The following is a 15750-nucleotide window of genomic DNA, read 5'->3' as shown; positions in this document are numbered from 1 at the left end:
GGTTTCAGTTCTTAACAAGCAGAAGTGTTAAGAGTGGACACTGCGGTGACAGCAATGTTGCACATGGTGACAGCAAAGAGGCCTTGAATGAAAAGGCTGTAGCAATTTATGAAAACCATGGAAAGCCCTCTGAACGCTCTCGAAGCAAACAACCCACATTGTCTTCTACTTTTCTGCAGATCCCCATTACAGCATATATTTCAGAGAGCCCAACAGCAGTGGCATGATCATCATACTTGATTACTTAAAAAGTGCTTCGATCACATGTGAGAGAGAGGAAGGTGGCACCACAGAGTCTTGCTAGGTTATTTGCACGTCGCTCACTGGATTGCATGCAACGGGGTAAATACCGATAGTAAACGAGGCAATTAAAAACCTTTTTTAAAAACAAGTCCAACAACTACGAAAACTTTCTTACATCATTACCATGAATCGAAACACCTGACACCAGCAGATGGAAAAATATTAAACCTTTACATAACTCTGATGGATTCATTGATTACATGCACAATCATAAATCATCTCTGAGAGCTGATACAACCATAAATGATCCAAATCCACCCATCTGGAACTGTTCCCAAATTCACAAGTTGCCAGATGGTTACTTCTTCCTATAGGAATCATTAAAAGGAGCAAAGAGGAGAGAAGAGTTGTGGCCTCCAAAACCAAAGGAGTTAGACAAGGCCACTTTGATATCCAGCCTAGCTTTCTCATCTCCCACTATAACACTCATATCCTAAGAGACCACACGTTTGTCAGCATCAAATTTCACAATTTCACTCACATTTACTTATAACAAAGGAGTCAAACGAGTCAAGGAGGAACTTACAATCTCTTTCTCTGGGTTCTCAATGTTAATTGTCGGATGTACCCATCCAGTTCTAATAGCCTGAAACAACAAAAAGACAAAGTCCTGTTACATATATAAAAAGGTTTGTCATGTTAGTTATTGCATGCTGCATGTGTTTATGCATATATAAGGAGTGCACTTAGCCAACGCTGTGCAGATGTATGTAATATACTCTAGATCAGAGCCTCCAATCTTCTTTAACTAGCACAGGCCTCAAAAAGCACCCCCTCACAGCTTTAAGATTGGGTATCTTCCCACACAGTTATAGACGGGGCCTAATCCTAAGTTCTGAGTCTTCATTCAGCTCAGCTCCATCGCAATTTCCTCTTTTCAAAACATCCTGTATCATAGACTCCTTGCAATTTTCAGCCAGCACTGCAATAATTCACACACCACAGATGGATGGGAGAAAAAGGTTGCTTTTATGGGTGCCAATATGTTTTGTGTACCAGAAGCAACTTGTGTGGTAGTATTCCAGAACACTATCTGATTAGCAGGGCATAGACTAGAGACGAGTATAGTCACACACTTTGATCAGGGTTTCTAATGCGGAAAAATACACCTTTCAGTCTTTGTTTGTTATATGCCAAAGTCTATGCGCTTCTGAAGTGCACTAATCATCTCACAGAACCCAGAAATAATGTGGGGTAGCTTAGAGCATGGATGGAGACTATGTATTGATGTTCCTATTGAATCTTTATTCTATAACAGGTTGAAAATCTCCTTTAATGTCCCTTCAGGTTTTTTACTTGTTACATGCCAAAGCCCTGCACTCGATAACCTCACATGCACTACTTATTACAAAGAACTACCCAATAGAATGTCAGGTGGCTCAAGAACATGAGCAGAGACTAACTATTGTAGAAGACCATCTCAGTACCAGTTTTTTGTTTGTAGTACAGGTTGAAAAATGTCTGTTCAGATCTTTACATGTTGTAGACCAAAGTCCATGCACTCCATAATCTCACGTGCACTGATCATAAAGGACTTCCCAATATAATGTTGGGTGGCTCAAGAACATGAGACTAGCTATTTTAGAGACCACTTCAGTACCATCTAGGCGAACTCTGCTGCATGCCTTGAAAAACGTCCCACATCAAGCTTTCCTGAAACGAGGAAACATGGCATTGAGCATAGCCATTGATTCTCAAAATACCTGTATAGTTGCAACAGCTTCCACTGCACCAGCAGCTCCCAGTAGATGGCCAATCATTGACTTTGTGGAGTTGACCTTTAACTGAAATGTAAGAAACCAAGATCATAAAACCCTCTGTAATCAGGCATTGAAGATCCTACAAAAGTCTGTTACACCATACCTCTGGGTTTCTGCCGAAAACACGCATTAGAGCTTTATACTCTTGAAGATCACCAGCAAGGGTTGAGGTTGCATGAGCATTTACATAGTTTACATCCTCTTTGCAGACTCCAGCCTGGGCCAAAGCTTTTTCTATACAAAGTATCACACCAGTTCCTGAAGCAATAAGGGCTTGACTTCTTAAATCCATCAGGCTTGTCATAAATAGCACAAGATATATGCCAAAACAGGTGTATCAGCAGTAAGGTTGAAACAGGAAAACATTGGACGTTCTTTGTTTTTTCAGGACAACTTGCCTTCAGGATGAGGCTCAGTCATGTGATAGGCATCACATGTAAAGCTTCCACCAAGGAACTCTGCATAGATTGTTGCACCTCTTTTCTGACAAATGCAGTAATCCATCAGAAATTCAGCTTGTACCAAACCACGGTAAGTTATTCACCCTTTACAGATCTGCAAACACAACTTATCAGACAAAGTAGCACATTTCCTTCAACAGCAAACCTTTGCATGTTCCAATTCTTCGAGAAGCAGAACACCTGCACCCTCTCCCATGACAAATCCATCTCGTTCCTGCAGCAAAGAATAAACCTCTCAAAACAACACTTTGCAACATACTAATAAAGAAGCCACACTGCTGGCAAAAGGTTGCTTACAACATCCCAAGGCCTAGATGCTTTTTGTGGACAGTCGTTCCGCTGGGACAAAGCCCTGCAAGCCACAAAGCCTCCTAACCCTGCATTCACAAAGCATGTATGGTTAGAGAAATTTTCCGAAGACAAGCATTCTCATTCATACTAACACTTACAACTCCTACCATTGCCATTTACTACAGAGCAAGTGTTATGTTTTGTAGAATAATCTATGCAGTGGATCAAGCATGCAAATGCATGAAAATACACATTATGTTATAACACAGGCCATGGGCATACGATTGTTGGGTGTAAAGCCCCTTTGGGTGTACACTCCCATTAATCCCATGTGTATAAACTTACGGGTGTGAACACACCCTTTACTTGTACCCTTAACATATAAGTACATTTTTATTATTTGTGTACCCACACTCGCATTCGATTCCCTCACTCTCAGCTCTCAGCTCTATCCCTGCTCATTCCTGTCTTGGACTCCATAGCACTCTCATGCAACAAACCGGTATCAGAGCAATGGTTACAGAGTTCTCGCTTTCCAACAATGTGCCAGGTCACAGGACAGGTAGCAGTCGACAAAAGTGAGACAGTACAGTCCCAGCATGCAGCAGACGGAGTCAAGGAGAAGACAACCAATACAGGTCGTGTACAGCGCGACAGGCCAGGTCAATAGGGCAGGTCATGTGGAGCACGACAGGTCAGGTCAACTGGGCTGACCAGCGGGCGCAACGGGCCAGGTGGATGTGCGCGACAGGCCAAGCCGCTGATGGGCAACGGTTCTGGGCGACGGGGTCAACGATTTGAAAAGTTTTTTTTATCTGCAATTTTTCTCTCCTTTCTCTATCGGGTGTACAAGCACACACCACCATTTTGGCTGAAAATTTTGGGGGTTTTCCCAATTTCGGGAACTGTGATCCAGAACAGGACAATCTGACCAGGAAATTGCAGATTTGTGCACATTGGCTCCAAAATTTTCGGGGCTTTTCTCATATCATTGAAATTTTGCTTTGCAGAGTCAAATTTGTTGACATTGGTGCACATTTTGACCTAAGAATTTTGGGGCTTTTGCAATATTTTGACAAATTTTGCTATTTTTGCCTGTTTTATGCTCTCGGGTTCATGTAGTAATGCAATTGGGGCAGACTGATCAATAAAATTTTGGGGCTTTTGCTGAAATTTGAGAATTTTGGAAAAAGTGATGTTTGAAATGTATATTGGGAACATTGCTGTGTCAGAGTGCAGCGATGCGGAAGCATAGGACAAAGACAAAGAGAGTGAACACAGAGAGAGGAGAGGGAGAGAGAAAAGGAGACGATGTAAACACAGAAAATCTGCGGAGTAGTATGCCGTATAAGAGCAGAAATACACAAAGGGGCAGAGGAAATATCTGCGTATGTCTCCGACTTGATGACCTCGATCTCTGTCAGCCTGAGCATTGTCTATCTCAGCCAACAGATCTCAAGATCAGAATCTGAATAATGAATGCTGGAGTGAGCCACAAACTGGCTATAAATAGCCAAAAATAGGAAATCCCCAGCACCAGGTCCGCTGCATTAATGCAGCCGGCTGCAGTAAATCTGGCCAACTGTGCAGTAAACCTGGCCGACTGTACCAGTGCCACATGGCATCCTGACTACTGACGTGTCCTGCCGTAATGCTGACGTGGAACCTGCTGTACTCTGCTGTCCACCAACTGTCCAGGAAATGACTATCTAGCACCGCCTCTCAGATCCTAGACGAATCAAAAGACTGAGGGATCTAGAATGTTGCCGAAGAAGAGCTTGGGAAAGCGCCTTCGTAAACAAATCTGCAAGATTATCCTCTGTCTTGCAGTACTCCACATCAATGGTCCCATCCAGAAGCTTCTCCCGAATGAAGTGATACTGGATCTCAATGTGCTTCGTCCGGGCATGGAATACTCGATTCCGTACCAAGGCAATGCAACTCTCATTGTCGCACCACGGAAGAGTAGGACGAGACTGGGGGCAGCCAAGCTCTTCCAACAATCTCCGAAGCCACACTACCTCACATGTGGTGGAAGACGTAGCCCGATACTCTGCCTCAGTAGAAGAAAGGGCTACCGTGGGCTGCTTCTTGCCACTCCAAGAGATAACACCTATACCCAAGATAAAACAGTAACCTGTAGTAAACCGTCGGTAATTCACATCTCCAACCCAATCCGAGTCACACCAACCTACCAAATCGGAAGCATCTGTACCTGCGGGATACGAAATCCCTAAGTCAGAGGTCCCCCTCAAATACCGAAGAATCCTCAGGGCAGCCTACCAATGCACCTATTTTGGATCTGTCATGAACCCTGCCAAAAGACCCACAGCAAAACAAAGGTCAACACAAGTGATGAGAAGCCAAATCAAGGATCCAATCAACTGATGGTAGTATGAAGCATCCATCACGGGAGACTCGGAGTGTGAAGTGGCCTTCCAATTCAAATCCATAGGAGTAGTAATGGGCCAACAAGTCTCCATCTCAAAAGTCACCAAGAGCTCTTGAATGTACCTCTGTTGAGAGATGAAAATCCCCCTCTGAGACTCATAAATCTCGTGACCCAAGAAGAAATGAAGAAGCCCCAGATCCGTCATCTCGAATGCCTGATGTAAAGCTGTCTTGGTCTCTCGGACCTTCTGTGCATGATCCCCTGTCAAAATCAAATCATCAATATATAACAGGAATAGCACACGACCAACCTCAGAAGTGTGTACATAAAGCTGCGGATCGGCCTTGGAGTGCCGATATCCCAACTTCGACTGAAGAAATGAGTCAATCTTCTCATTCCATGCACGCGGAGCCTGCTTGAGGCCATACAAGGCCTCCTTCAACCTGTAAACTTGCCCATCCGAGGATCCAAAGCCAAGAGGCTGCTCAACATAGATCTCCTCCTGCAAGTCACCATTCAGAAAGGCCGACTTCACATCCAACTGAGAAACAAGCCAGCCAAGGCAAGAATAGCTCGAATAGTCACCATACGAGCAGTGGGGGCAAAAGTATCACGGAAATCAATGTCTGGGCGCTAAGCAAAACCTTTAGCAACAAGGCGAGCCTTGTGCTTATCCAAAGAACCATCGCTAAGGTACTTGGTCTTGAAGATCCACTTGACACCAATCACCTTCTTGTGAGAGGGACGAGGCACAAGAGACCAAGTGCCATTTCTCTCAATAGCCTCCAACTCGGCTTCCATGGCCTTCCGCCAATGATCAGACTGCAAAGCCTCCTTCACTGAAGTGGGCTCTCGATCCTGCATAACACGGGTCAGCAAACAATAGTTGGAGCAAACAAGCTCCGAAGAATGTGCCCGGTTCCTCCATGACCTGTGCGGTCCATCCTGAGGTTCCCACTCCTCAGGGACCCCCTCGATCCCTGAATCTCAGAGGGTTTCACGGGCCCAACGAGGAGGAGGACGAACCTCTCCCCGTCGCTCTCCATCTGCTAAAGACTCAGGAACATCCACCGGCGGAGACTCCTCGGGGGTGTCCGATGGAAGAGAAGACTCTGAATCCGAAGAAGAATCTCCATCAAGAGGCTCTGACTCCAAAGAAACTGTCTCGGGAACCCAACTCTCCCCTGGATCTCCAAGGACGGGGTGCTCCTCACCCCCCTCTATGGCCGGTACTTCCACGAACTGCAAATCTTGACTCGTGTAGACATCCCACTTAACGGGATCAAACAAACGATAACCTTGAGATTGAGAGCTATAGCCAACAAAAACCTGTCGTCAAGAAGCCACCTCGAACTTATCACGTTGCGTCTTCAGAATGTGCACATAAGCGTCACACCCAAAGATCTGGAAATAAGAGACATCAGGCTTAGTCCCGAAGTAAGCCTCAAAAGATGTCATCCTGTCAACGGCCGAAGTGGGAGATCGATTAAGGATGTGAACTACGGTAGCCACTGCCTCAGCCCACAGAAACTGAGATGTCTGTCGGTGCTCCATCATGGTGCGTGCCATCTCAATCACACTTCAGTTCTTCCGCTCCAAAATGTCATTCTCTTGGGGAATATTGGTGTTAGCAAACTCCTAGTGAATGCCCCTATCTGCATAAAAACGAGCAAACTCATTAGACATAAATTTACCTCCCTTGTCTGAACGCAAGGTCTTCAATCGCCGGCCAGAACGGTTCTCCTCAAAAAGAAGCCAATCATGGTTGTGATTGATATGCTCACCAAGGTTGCACATCTTATCCTTGTTAAGACAAACTATAAAGCCTCGGACATCGCAAGATTATTTATCAAGGAGATATTCAAACTGCATGGGTTACCCAGAAGAAACATTAGTGATCGTGACTCACTCTTCACGTCACACTTTTGGAGAGCTATCTTCGAAGCCATTGGGACTCAACTCTGTTTCAGTACAGCTTACCATCCCCAAATCGATGGTCAAACGGAGCGAGTCAACCAAGTCATTGAGGATATGCTAAGGGCACACTATTGTCGCGAACCCAAAAAGTGGATTCAATACTTGCCACTAGTTGAGTTTGCCTACAATGCTTCTTATCAACAAAGCATTCAGATGACCCCTTTTCAAGCATTGTACGGGCACGACTGTCGAAGTCCTTTAAACTTCTCGGATCCAACCTTGAGGGTTGAAGCTTCAAAGCAGATGCTGGAAGATATGGATGACCAAATGAAGTCAATAAGAAAGGATATCCAAGCCGCCAAGGATAGACAGAAGGCATATGCGGATTTGAAACGTCAAGATAGATCCTTCGCTGAAGGAGATATGGTCTTCATTCGCGTACGCCCAAAGAAGAGTTCCCTATCCTTGGGTGAATGCAAGAAGCTAAGTCCAAGGTATTGTGGACCTTACAAGATCCTCAAGTGCCTCGGACCTAATGCTTACAGACTTCAACTCCCTGAGAACCTAAAGGTTCATAATGTATTCCATTAGATATGATATGGAATACATTATGAACCTTTAGGTTCTCAGGGAGTTGAAGTCTGTAAGCATTAGGTCCTAGGCACTTGAGGATCTTGTAAGGTCCACAATACCTTGGACTTAGCTTCTTGCATTCACCCAAGGATAGGGAACTCTTCTTTGGGCGTACGCGAATGAAGACCATATCTCCTTCAGCGAAGGATCTATCTTGACGTTTCAAATCCGCATATGCCTTCTGTCTATCCTTGGCGGCTTGGATATCCTTTCTTATTGACTTCATTTGGTCATCCATATCTTCCAGCATCTGCTTTGAAGCTTCAACCCTCAAGGTTGGATCCGAGAAGTTTAAAGGACTTCGACAGTCGTGCCCGTACAATGCTTGAAAAGGGGTCATCTGAATGCTTTGTTGATAAGAAGCATTGTAGGCAAACTCAACTAGTGGCAAGTATTGAATCCACTTTTTGGGTTCGCGACAATAGTGTGCCCTTAGCATATCCTCAATGACTTGGTTGACTCGCTCCGTTTGACCATCGATTTGGGGATGGTAAGCTGTACTGAAACAGAGTTGAGTCCCAATGGCTTCGAAGATAGCTCTCCAAAAGTGTGACGTGAAGAGTGAGTCACGACCACTAATGTTTCTTATGGGTAACCCATGCAGTTTGAATATCTCCTTGATAAATAATCTTGCGATGTCCGAGGCTTTATAGTTTGTCTTAACAAGGATAAGATGTGCAACCTTGGTGAGCATATCAACCACATCCATGATGGAGTTGTATCCTCCCTGAACTTAGGGCAGGCCAACAACAAAGTCCATACTAATGAATTCCCATTTCATTTGGGGAATGTCAAGTGGTTGCAACTTCCCAGGCATTTTGACATGTTCGGCCTTAATACGTTGACAAGACAAACACTCGGTGACATATTTGAGAGCATCACCTTTAAGCCTTTCCCAATAATAACTCTTTCTAACTGTATTAAGAGTCTTGGCATAGCCAGGATGTCCTGAAAAAGGGGAGTCATGAGTTTCCCAAAGTATCTTTTGCTTGAGTGACTGGCTTGCCGGTATACATAATCTCGTTCTATAGTAGACAAGTCCACTATTGATAGAGAATTCTAGATACTTTGCCTATAGCTTCGGGTCTTGATCCTTGATAGGGATCTCCCTTAGCATCTTCTGATAGGTTGGGTCATGGAATGCCTCCTCTCTAGCTAGCTCAAGTATTGGGTTGTTTGGCATGGATACCTTTGTGGCTAAAGATCTAGCCGTTGATGGATCTTGCAAGATCAGAGAATTTAGAAATGCCTTGCGACTGAGTGCATCGGCAACTACATTCTCCTTTCCAGGCCGGTATTTGATTTCAAAGTCATATTCCTCCAGCACTTCAATCCATCGATGTTGCCTCATGTTGAGCTCATTCTGGGTAAAGATCCACTTGAAACTTTTATGATCCGTCACTAAGGTAAACATGTTACCCAGCAGGTAGTGTCTCCAAAGCTTGAGAGCATAGATGACAGCTAACAACTCCAAATCGTGGGTAGTATAATTCTTCTCATGGCTCTTCAGTTTTCTTGAAGATTATGCTACACGATAACCTTCTTGCATAAGCATACATTCTAAGGCAAGTGCGCTAGCATCAGTTATTACTTCGAACTCCTTACTAAGGTCCGGAAGTTTCAGAATAGGTGCTGATATCAAGCTTTGCTTTAGTTTATCAAAGCTAGATTGTTCAGCAGTTGACCATACAATTGATGTTTGCTTCTTCAGTAGATCCGTCAGAGGCGCTGCAATCAAGGCGTAATTTTTTATAAAGACCCTGTACCATCCTATCAATCCAAGAAAGCTACGTATTTCTTTGACAGTTGTTGGAGTTGGCCACTCTAGAACGTCTTAGCCGGATCCACTGAGATTCCTTCCGCTGATACAATGAATTCCAGATATTCAATCTGTCGTTTGAAGAAGGCACACTTCTTCTTTTTGGCATAGAGCTTGTGTGTCCTCATTGTCTCTAGGACAATGCGAACCTGGGGTTCATGATCTGCTTCCTGTTTGGAGTAGACTAAGGTATCGTCAAAGAAAACGAGTACGAATTCATCAAGATATGGCCTAAAGATAACCTGCATTAACCTATTGAAGGTGGCAAGTGCATTCATCAACCCGAATGACATGACTAGGAAAACAAAGTGCCCATATCTTGTGCTGAATGCCGTCTTTGGGATATCTTCTTCCTTGATCTTTATCTGGTAGTATCCAGATCTGAGATCAATCTTGGAGAAGATCTTCGCACCTTAAAGACGATCAAGAAGTTCATCTATTCTTGGAATGGGATACTTGTTCTTAATGGTTGATTGATTCAACCCTCTGTAACTAATACATAGCCGAAGCATTTCATCCTTCTTCTTCTGGAACAACACTCTTTTCAAAGCCACCTAGCCTTGAAAATATCCTTATCAGCCTTGAAAGCTCTTCTTGAGGAGTATAGGGACTTGTTTGAGGTGCCTAATTCACTGCCTCCCAATAGAGCAGTAGATCACCCTATTGATTTGGAGCCCATCTCAAAGCCAATCAATAAGCCACCCTATCAATTGTCCAAGTGTGAGTGGGAAGAAGTAGCCAAGAAAACTAAGGAGGTTCTTGAGATGGGATTCAATGAACCTAGTTCTTCATCCTATGCATCTCCGGTCTTGATAGTCAAAAAGAAAGATGGATCTTTCAGGATGTGTATTGACTACATTGATCTTAACAAGATCACAGTGGAGTACCAAAGTCGGTTCTTCACTAGACTCCTGATTTTGATCTAGCTTATTTAGCTTAATCAAGTAGACAGGTAGTCCCTTTCTAACTCCCTTTATTATCAGAGATGCTTTGGCCAATTGAATTTTCGGCTTTCCAGCCTCTCCTTAAGTTGTGACCAATTCCCCATCAAAATTTCGAAAGGAAACTTGGCCCTTTCCACAATGAATGTGGACATCATTAGGTTTAAGCCAATCCATTCCGAGCAAACACTCATGGATACCTACGTTCATAACCCTGAATCTAACCAATAGGAATTCCACCTTAGCAGTTTGCCTAGTACAAGTGACCTCATGACCATTTGCTAATTCCACAAGCAAGGTAGGTGCATCTTTTATGGCTATTCTTAATCTTTTAGCATAAACCGGTGAAATAAAGGAATGTGTACTGCCACAATCAATCAAGGTTTTGAAGCCTTTACCTTGATAATCTGATGGTGTCTGAATCACCGAAAATTGGCGATTCAGGCCTTCCTTGTGAAGGGCGGCATGGACTGTTGCCCTCTCAAAGTCTGCTTCCATGGTCGAGTCTTCTTCATCACACATCTCCCTATTGGCAACACAGGCGGTTCTTCCTCTGCCCCGGGTGGCGGCTCCTTGGCCACAAGTGGTTCCTTGGAATGGTCCTTGACGTTGTTCTCTGCCAAGTTTGGGACATTGCCTTTTGAAATGACCGGGCTCATTGCAATGGAAGCAACGGAGATTGCGGCCATTACCTTGGGTAGGAACAAAATTATTGACATTGTTGGTCCTAGCTTTCTTCCTTTGTCCCTGGTTTTAACCTTGAACTCTCTTTACCTGAGACTTATACACTCCTTTGTTTTGCTCCTTATAAGACCAAGTCTTGTTATTTCTTGGCCTGGTTTGCACTTCCTGTATTATGGGTGCAGCTCGAATGAGCGCATCCTAAAGGCTTGATGGTCGCATTGTCTCGAGGCGGGTATTTACGGATGGGTTTAATCCGGCACAAAACTTCGACACCTGTTGTGTCATATCCATTTATGGCGCATACTTCAGAAGAGAGACGAACTTTGAGTAGTATGCATCAAGAGATAGACCAAGCTGTTTCAGCTTATAGAACTCGTTCATCTTCTACGTGCGGTAGGCAAGTGGTAGATATCTTCCTCGCACAGCTCTTTTAAGCTTTTTCCAAGTAACTGACCCTTCCGAGATCCCTTGGTCTCTACACCATTGCTTCCACCAAAGTCTTACTTCACTGGTAAGCTTCAGCTTGGCGAGCATTGCTTGGTTGGCGAGTGCAATACCGGCTGCTTCAAAGTAATCCTCCATGGACTCGATCCAGATCTCGGCATCAGTTTGGACGGTCCTTCCCTTACCATCAAATTCTAGTGGCTTGATTTGCTTTAGAAAAAACTTCTTCTCCTCAATCACGACCGTACTTGGCGTAGGGGTCGGACTACGAATCTGCACTTGGGGTTGTGCTTGGGCATTGAGATTCTTAACGTTAACAACTCTGTAAACGTTTCTCACATTACATTCCATGCTCAATTTAGCTTTTTGCCAAGAGACCTAATCACTTAACTTTTTTATCAATACTCACAGTCAGGAAGACAATCATTGATAAAAAGAGTCTTATTTCATTCATATGGGCATAGCCCTTTCGGAGTACAATTATTCTTGGGGAGATGGAACAAGCTAATACATCAATTTGAGAAGAATAAGATTGTGTTACATTCAACTACGGGGACTGAGTAATAGTATGGATTGGGGTCATGGATTTTCAAGAATCGATAGGTCATAAGAAGTTTAGGGTATCCTTTCCTTTGATACCCGTTCTTTTCATAACGTCCCAACACCTTAATCCTGTCGGCAAGGATTACTCGAGTCACTTCCTCGTACACATACTTGTTCTGCTTAACCTTTCGTCCTCCGACATGTAGGGTTGCGTTTGTGTGAACCTCAACAAAGATGAACAACTTCACAATCTTTAGGTCCTCCAACCACTTGATTCTCTTTATGACGAATATGTGACATGCAACCTTTTCTAGATACAACTTCGATAAATGAGTTTATGTATAACGAATATGTGACATGCAACCTTTTCTAGATACAACTTCGATAAATGAAGTTTATGTATGACAAATGTCATAAGACTAATGTTAACTTAATCCAATCTATAGCACTTAATCCGTCTTAAAATACAACCATCTTCTCATGCAACATGCAAGTTCATGGTTTCATTTCCATGCAATGCAACTACTTGGACAATATTCTAACGGATGATGACGATTATTTCCTACGAATCATATCTAGGAAATCATCGCCTAGATACATTATGCGCTTGTTCTTTCATGCAAGGAAGACAAGGATGCATTTAAACGAATCTTCATTCCTTTAACCTATGCAATATGCAATTGGGATTGTCACTTTGAAAGTGCACGAAAAGAGCAACATGCAACTAAGCTCGTAAGACGAATAAGTAATTTACATTCATAACTTTGGAAATGCACGCAAAGGGCAATATGCAACTAAGCTCGTAATACGAATATTCATAACTTTGGAAATGCACGCAGAGGGCAACATGCAACTAAGCTCGTAAGACAAATATTCATAACTTTCCCATGAATTTTAAGCGTGCCCAAATGCGGAATTAAACTTCTAAGAACCTGGGTATGAGGACTTGCAGCGATGTCCATGTGTAAACTTGGGTTCGAGACTTCTGCACGTGCGCCTTGCGACTTTAGCTTTGGAGCCATCGTTGATGTAGTAGACGTGAACTCCGCGATTTCTCCCTGCCCTTATTCACGATCTCCGATCTGCCTATTAGGTCGATACTTCTTTCCTCGTGCAAGAGTTGGGGCTTATGAGTCCGGTTTCTAAAACCGGGAAGGCACGTGAAAACAAGGCTTATGGAAGCCCAACTTTAGAAGCTTCTGCTTCTCCACACGATTACACGGGGGGGGGAATGATTGAAGGAGAGGAATTGACGACGAAGATGCTGATCATGAAGGCGATGATGAAGGGGATGGAGTGGCAGCAGTAGCGCGGCTGCAGGCGGCTTGCGCGGCGTGGCGATGGCGGCAGCTCCCCTGATAGGCAACAGGACGGCATCTCTTGATTCCTTCTCTCCTCTCCCTTCCTGCCCCCCCCCCCCCCCCCTCTCCCCCCAAGCTTAAGGGGGAGGTTATATAGTCTTTGAGGGGAGGAAAATAGCCATCCCCGTGGCATGCTTTGCATGCCTTTTCTCTCCCCCCCATGCTCTCCACCCCACAAGGAGTTCTCACACTCCCTCTCACACACCTCGCATCTCTTGATTCCTTCTCTCCTCTCCCTTCCTGCCCCCCCCCCCTCCCCCCAAGCTTAAGGGGGAGGTTATATAGTCTTTGAGGGGGGGAAAATAGCCATCCCCGTGGCATGCTTTGCATGCCTTTTCTCTCCCCCCATGCTCTCCACCCCACAAGGAGTTCTCACACTCCCTCTCACACACCTCTCTCCTGCCATGCATCGGCTGAGGGAAGGGGGTAAATAATAATAAAAATTGCACTACTTTAATCATTTATCCATTTGCCTTTACGTAAGGGGTGTTTCTCGTGTGGCTTGCGGTTTTTAACCTCGGCCTTATTTGCACAACACAGATGGAGATTATTATCGCGCGCACGGGGTAAGCGTTTAACTGCCAACATTTTTCGATGTGGGGGATCACTTTGGGGTGCCTTATTTCGTGGGATGTGAGGGTTTTAAGGTTGACTTAATATTTCGAGCGGAAATATTACATTTCATCCTGCTGTAGTCATCTACGATCAACATGAAGTACAAACTCCCCTTCAGGGACTCGGTCCTCATCAAGCCATAAAGATCCGTAGATACAAGCTCCATGGGTGAAATAGACCGCCTAGAAGCTTTGTTGGGAATCACATCCCAATGTAGTTTCCCACGAATGCAAGAGACACATGGCTGTTCACCACTATGTCCGGCAAGCCTAGGACAAATGACCCTCGCGACGCCTCCCGAAGATACTCGTAGCTCAGGTGGCCAAACCGAGCATGCCATAGATCGGACTGTGTCTGAGAAGTAAGAAAAAAAGAAGTAAAAACTGAAGAAGACTTCAATTTGTAGACTCCATTCTCCTCATACCCTGCAGAGAGAACCTTCATCGATCCACCATCAAGGACTCCAACGGTATCACTATCAAACTCTGCCAAGAGGCAAAGAGTACAAATCTTATGAGCCGAAAGTAAATGATACCCCAATCCTGGCACGTGCAACACCTCAGAGATGTAGGTACCACCACGTCCATCTGGAATAAGTTGCATCTCACCCCATGCAACAATAGACACAGAAGAGTTGTCTCCAATGAGAATCTGCCCACACGAAGGTCGCAAATGGGCAACACCAACAGAAAGAGTCATGTGCCGTGAGGCACCACTGTCCACAATCCACTCTCGAGCCTGAGGAGCTATCATCGCAGCATTAAAAGTTGTCGGTGTAGAGTCCTCAATGACTGCTAAGTGTAGAAAAGCAACTGATGAGGGTGCAACCACCGCTCCAGAGTCCTTCGTGTCCTTCTTCTTGGTATCCTTATTGTCTTTGTCGGGGCAATCCTTCTTCCAGTGACTGGTCTTTTCACAAATATGGCAAGTTGATTCCTTCTCCTTGTCCTTCTTGGATTTATTGTCCTCCTTCTTCTTCTTTTGGTCCTTCCCCTTCTTCTGAGAGGCTTGACCAACCAATGCCTCTGATTTGGAATCATTCTGTCCCTTCAATTATTCCTCCTGGTCCAAGACCATAGGAACCAACTCTTCCCACCGAAGAGTCGACTCCCACCCTGAAGCAATAAGAGCAGAATAAAAAGTACCGAATCGTGGCGGCAACTGGGATAGTAAAGTGATTGCCATGTCTTTGGAGAAAATAGGCTTCCCCGCATTTTGAACATGCATCTGAAGCTGTCGAAGCTTGTTGATGTGTTCCCGAAGCGAAGAAGACTTATTCACAGACAAAGTCCACATCTGCAACACCAAAGAAACCCTCTCCATCAGGGTCATCCGGTTGTACATCTGGTCAAGCTCCATCCATATCTCACGAGCCACTGTCAAGTGCTCGATGTGAGCTATCACGACTGTGGTGCAAGACACAAATAGAAAAGATCAAATCGTGGCATTCAGTTTGTCCCAATGAAACTGGGCCTTGATCAACTCAGCACAAGCATTGGAAGAGAGTTTGGACTCATCCCTCACTGAGGGCCTGTTAATCTCCTCCATCACCAATTCCGCCAAATCATAAGACTCTAAAATGGCCA

The 15750-nt window shown here is 44.5% G+C and overlaps 1 protein-coding gene across 2 annotated transcripts in view; it reads right to left on the bottom strand.

Moving 5' to 3' along the window:
- Positions 1–444: 444 nt before the first annotated feature.
- Positions 445–15750, bottom strand: part of LOC148025623 (3-oxoacyl-[acyl-carrier-protein] synthase II, chloroplastic-like) — a 46477-nt gene continuing 31171 nt past the window's right edge. Inside the window, exons 7-13 of one of the 2 annotated variants that reach the window (XM_087692837.1) lie at positions 2822–2901; positions 2670–2738; positions 2462–2546; positions 2167–2321; positions 2007–2087; positions 830–889; positions 445–736 (exon numbers count right to left, since the gene is read on the bottom strand). In XM_087692837.1, the coding sequence (XP_087548963.1) occupies positions 602–736; positions 830–889; positions 2007–2087; positions 2167–2321; positions 2462–2546; positions 2670–2738; positions 2822–2901 (665 nt within the window). In that variant the 3' untranslated portion in view covers positions 445–601. The remainder of the gene's footprint in view (positions 737–829; positions 890–2006; positions 2088–2166; positions 2322–2461; positions 2547–2669; positions 2739–2821; positions 2902–15750) is intronic. The other variant, XM_087692838.1, reaches the window with a different exon arrangement.

This window comes from Lygodium microphyllum, chromosome 14, assembly GCF_053477565.2.
Source record: "Lygodium microphyllum isolate KBCC chromosome 14, Lygodium_microphyllum_v1.1.10, whole genome shotgun sequence".
NCBI lineage: Eukaryota > Viridiplantae > Streptophyta > Polypodiopsida > Schizaeales > Lygodiaceae > Lygodium > Lygodium microphyllum.
The sequence above is the reverse complement of the archived record's forward strand: the minus strand, read 5'-3'. Positions and strand labels throughout refer to the sequence as shown.